This window comes from the organism of the source record quoted next, unplaced genomic scaffold, assembly GCF_019419815.1.
Source record: "Pyrus x bretschneideri cultivar Hongxiangsu unplaced genomic scaffold, Pyrus_bretschneideri_v1 Contig91, whole genome shotgun sequence".
Classification (NCBI taxonomy): Eukaryota; Viridiplantae; Streptophyta; class Magnoliopsida; order Rosales; family Rosaceae; genus Pyrus; species Pyrus x bretschneideri.
The window spans coordinates 12,339-16,299 of NW_025999833.1; the positions used below are offsets into that span (position 1 = coordinate 12,339).

At 36.8% G+C, this 3,961-nt stretch overlaps 1 protein-coding gene across 1 annotated transcript; it reads left to right on the plus strand.

Annotated features, from left to right (window-relative positions):
- The first annotated feature begins 938 nt into the window (after window positions 1-938).
- LOC103935178 (probable serine/threonine-protein kinase PBL15) lies at window positions 939-3,761 on the plus strand. The gene is made up of 5 exons (XM_009344933.2): window positions 939-1,499; window positions 2,237-2,372; window positions 2,503-2,639; window positions 2,818-2,941; window positions 3,156-3,761. The coding sequence occupies exons 1-5, from the start codon at window positions 1,065-1,067 to the stop codon at window positions 3,602-3,604; spliced, it is 1,281 nt and encodes a 426-aa protein (XP_009343208.2). The 5' UTR covers window positions 939-1,064; the 3' UTR covers window positions 3,605-3,761.
- Window positions 3,762-3,961: the final 200 nt, after the last annotated feature.

Genomic DNA, 3,961 nt, shown 5'->3' on the forward strand with positions numbered 1-3,961 from the left:
TTCGTAGCCTAAAATCTTTGAAAAAAAAAACTAAAACACTGACCGCTTTTGTCCGACCAAATGATTTATTGTTGGGCAAAGTTTAGTTGCTTGACGAAATTAGGTATGAAAGAAGTAGTACACTATGAACTAGTTGGGCAATAAACTTTGAGCTAGATACTCTTACTAGATCTAAAATGCTCGAACGGTTCGAGTTTGACTCGTGTAATTGGCTTGTTTTTGCTTGTTCAAGCTTGGTTCATAAACGAAATGAGCTGAGCTTGAACATATAGCCTATCTTGAGCTATGATATATCTTCGGCTCATAATACTCGATCGTGAGTAGCTCGTATGTGTTGGACATGCAGTCATATCAAAGTATATTTAGCTTATTATATTGAGTTTAGTTTGCATGTATTCAATATTACTACCAACTTTTTATAATTTTTATTTTTTATATTAATTCTCAATAAATCAAGCCAAACAAAGGCTCAAATTTAGTTTACAAATGAGTCGAGCTCAAGCTTGAAAATATCATTCAAGTTGAGCTTGAGCATGCATTTACGAGCTTTTTTAAGCTTGAGTTGCACTTGAGCAAGAACAATTTCAACTGAGCGGAGATTGAGCATCTTGTACTCGACTTGGCTCGATTATATAATATGTACCTTATCATAAATTGCTCATGCCAATAGAGTAGTTCCACCAAATTTTTATCAACCTTATAAGCAAAGTGGGTCTCACATATATAAGTGGGGTTGATGAGCTTGTTACAAAATTTGGTCATGTTGTGTGCGTCCATAAAGAAAAAAAGATTAAGATTTACTCAATTGCAGAATTTCTTAACCTTCTGCATGAAGACGTTGCGTTAAAGACAAATCACAACAAAAATATAATGTTAAAGTAGCAGATTGCAAACGAAATACACTTCCCCCATTTAGCAGAGTGGTTAGAGCAGTTGAAGTAAGGATGTACACCTCTTTCCCTCCTTAATTTGCTCAGTTCTAGAATAAGAAACCATTGTTCAGGTGGTATTCTTTGCAACAAATGCATATCTCTTTCCACTAACTTTTCTCTTCTCCTCCAATAATGACGAGGCGGCAGCAGCAGCAGCAGCACTCAAAGCCTTGGATACCATTCACAGCAAACTGCTGTTCATCTGAAAACCAAACAATCTTTGGCAACTTCAGCAGGTGCAGGCCATCAAGGTCTGATTTCTCCGAGGACGTTGCTCAACTGCCGTCCTTCCGGCGGTTGTCTTTCTCCGATCTCAGCCACTCTTCGTCCATGCGTATCAACGAGGATCTTGCAGAGTCTTTCGGGTCGGATTTGTATGATTTTCAACTGAGTGAGCTGCGTGCTGTGACTCAGAATTTTTCGGTCAATTTTTTACTTGGAGAAGGTGGGTTTGGAACTGTTCACAAGGGTTATATTGATGAGAATCTGAGGCAGGGTTTGAAGGCTCAGGCCGTTGCCATTAAGCTCCTCGACATTGATGGCCTACAAGGACACCGCGAATGGCTAGTATGGATTTTCTTATTTTACTTATAGTTTAGGAAATGATAAACATTCACTCTTTTTGGTCTCTCACACACCTTATTTAATTATGTACTTTGTTTCCATTTAATTTATTTAATTCGATAACTAAAAATAAAGAGAGGTCGAAGAACGAAAAAATGTGTGTAAAAATCACCTCCAACATATGAAGGAAGATGATATTACTAGGTATTATAAAGCACTAAGTAGAAAAAGACGAGGTTAATTTAATGTATAAAGACGGGGTTAATTTGATTAATAACGATAATAGTTATCATTTTTAATAGTACAAATAAATTTTTTTCGAACAAATCCAGATCTTTGTGAATCCGGATCCTCTTTGTGAAGATCATATAGATCTGTGAATCATGTCCGTTCATTGTATATCGTGCGGTCATAAATTATTTTAAATATTTTTATTTAAAATTAAACATAAACAGTACTTGACAAAAACTGACCGCACGATGTATGATGAACGAACACGTTTCACTGATCTTCAGGATCCTCACCAAAGGATCTGAAGAGGAACCTGTTGAGATTTTTGTATATAAAGAATTTTGACTAAAGCGCCATAAATAAATGAATAATTGTATGTGGACGAATCTTCAAAATTCACAGCTCGAGTCAAATGATTTGATTTGAAAAAAAAAAAAAGGGACTTTTCCAGTTACGTTAGTTAGGGTTAGTTTTGACAAATTTATTCATAACTCGTTCATTTGTTGCAGGCAGAAGTGATATTTCTCGGGCAGCTCAGGCACCATAATTTGGTGAAATTACTTGGCTACTGTTGCGAGAACGAGGAAAGACTCCTTGTTTACGAGTTTATGCCTCGAGGCAGCTTAGAGAATCACTTATTCAAAAGTGCGTTTGCATAATATTATCTCCATTCTCCAACCACATTATCATAATTATTTCTACCTACAGTTAGTTTTAGAATTATCAATTTGCATCTGCATGCATGCGGAAATTATTGTGTCTGCTATAACTGCAGGGCTTTCAATATCATTGCCTTGGGCCACAAGATTAAAGATTGCAATAGGAGCAGCCAAAGGCCTTGCTTTCTTGCATGGGGCTGAGACACCTGTCATATACCGGGATTTCAAAACTTCAAATGTTTTGCTAGATTCTGTAAGTGTCATATGGCACTAATTATAAAACATTCTGCAAAATAAGTGACAGGGAGTGCAATATGATTTTTTATATTTTTTGATACAGCTCCTAAAGTAAAATGACAAAAATCAAACCTACTTTTAATTCAAGGAAATTTAAGTATTATATAAGCTGCATTTTACTCTGTATTTGGTAGGATTTCACAGCAAAGCTGTCCGATTTTGGACTTGCAAAGATGGGACCCGAAGGATCAGAAACACATGTCACAACAAGAGTAATGGGTACCTATGGATATGCAGCCCCTGAATATGTCTCAACAGGTATAACCAGAAAATGTTATGTATATACTTCCCAAATTTTCTTCTTCTAGTATATATGGTCTCGTTTGGGATTATATTTTCAGTGCATCGAGGTGTGCATATCAGGAGCCTTAGAAATCGGGAAAGATATTGTTACTAATTAATTTTACGAATTAATGAAACTGGTTGATGATTTAATCAAATGCATTGACATTGGAAGAAGTTCAATTTTCAGGGCAATTGACAATAAAATGTGACATCTACAGCTTTGGAGTGGTGCTGCTAGAATTGCTAACAGGAAAAAGAGCAATGGATAAATCAAGACCAAAGAGCGAGCAAAATCTGATTGAATGGGCAAAACCTTACATGTATAGTAGTCGGAGGTTGCGCTATATTATGGACCCGAGACTTGGCGGCCAGTATTCCGTTAAGGGAGCAAAGGAGATTGCCCATCTGGCATTACAATGCATAAGCATGAACCCCAAAGACAGGCCTAGAATGCCTTCCATTATCGAGACTCTTGAAAGCCTTCAAGACTTGAAGGACATGGCCGTCGCTTATGGGCATTGGCCGGCATCACCAAAATCTGCTAGAAATGGGGTTTTTGCTAAAGCTAGAATGGATGGTCATAGAGTTGGGAGTATCAGGAAATCGTCTGCAACGGCAACTGCAAATCATAAATAATCTTGGGCAATTTCGATGACTCAGGGCTATATATCAAGTGTACCATAGGAAGTGTGGAATATTGCAAGTTAAAAAGACAAATTTCAAATCCGAGGCATATGTATAGTTGCCTATGTAAATATATAAATTAAATCGGGATGATATATAGGGTTGCACCTTATCCATATATTTATATGTGACTTATCTTTATCCATATATTTATATGTGTGCGCGCAAAAATTCTTGGGTGCTCCAGAGTATCTGGTGCTTTGGTTTTAACGGTTAAATTTTAATTTTTAAACAAACGTTTAGTTTCTAAAACTTCAGAGTAGTGGGAACTTCAGAGCACTCAAGAAAGTCTAGTTTGTGTGTGACTGT

Bases quoted from the DNA above. Each gene is read 5' to 3' on its own strand.
- LOC103935178 (XM_009344933.2), top strand. From the start codon at position 1,065: ATGACGAGGCGGCAGCAGCAGCAGCAGCACTCAAAGCCTTGGATACCA. The intron at 1,500-2,236 runs GTATGGATTTTC...CATTTGTTGCAG, and splicing joins AAGGACACCGCGAATGGCTA to GCAGAAGTGATATTTCTCGG. The intron at 2,373-2,502 runs GTGCGTTTGCAT...CTATAACTGCAG, and splicing joins AGAGAATCACTTATTCAAAA to GGCTTTCAATATCATTGCCT.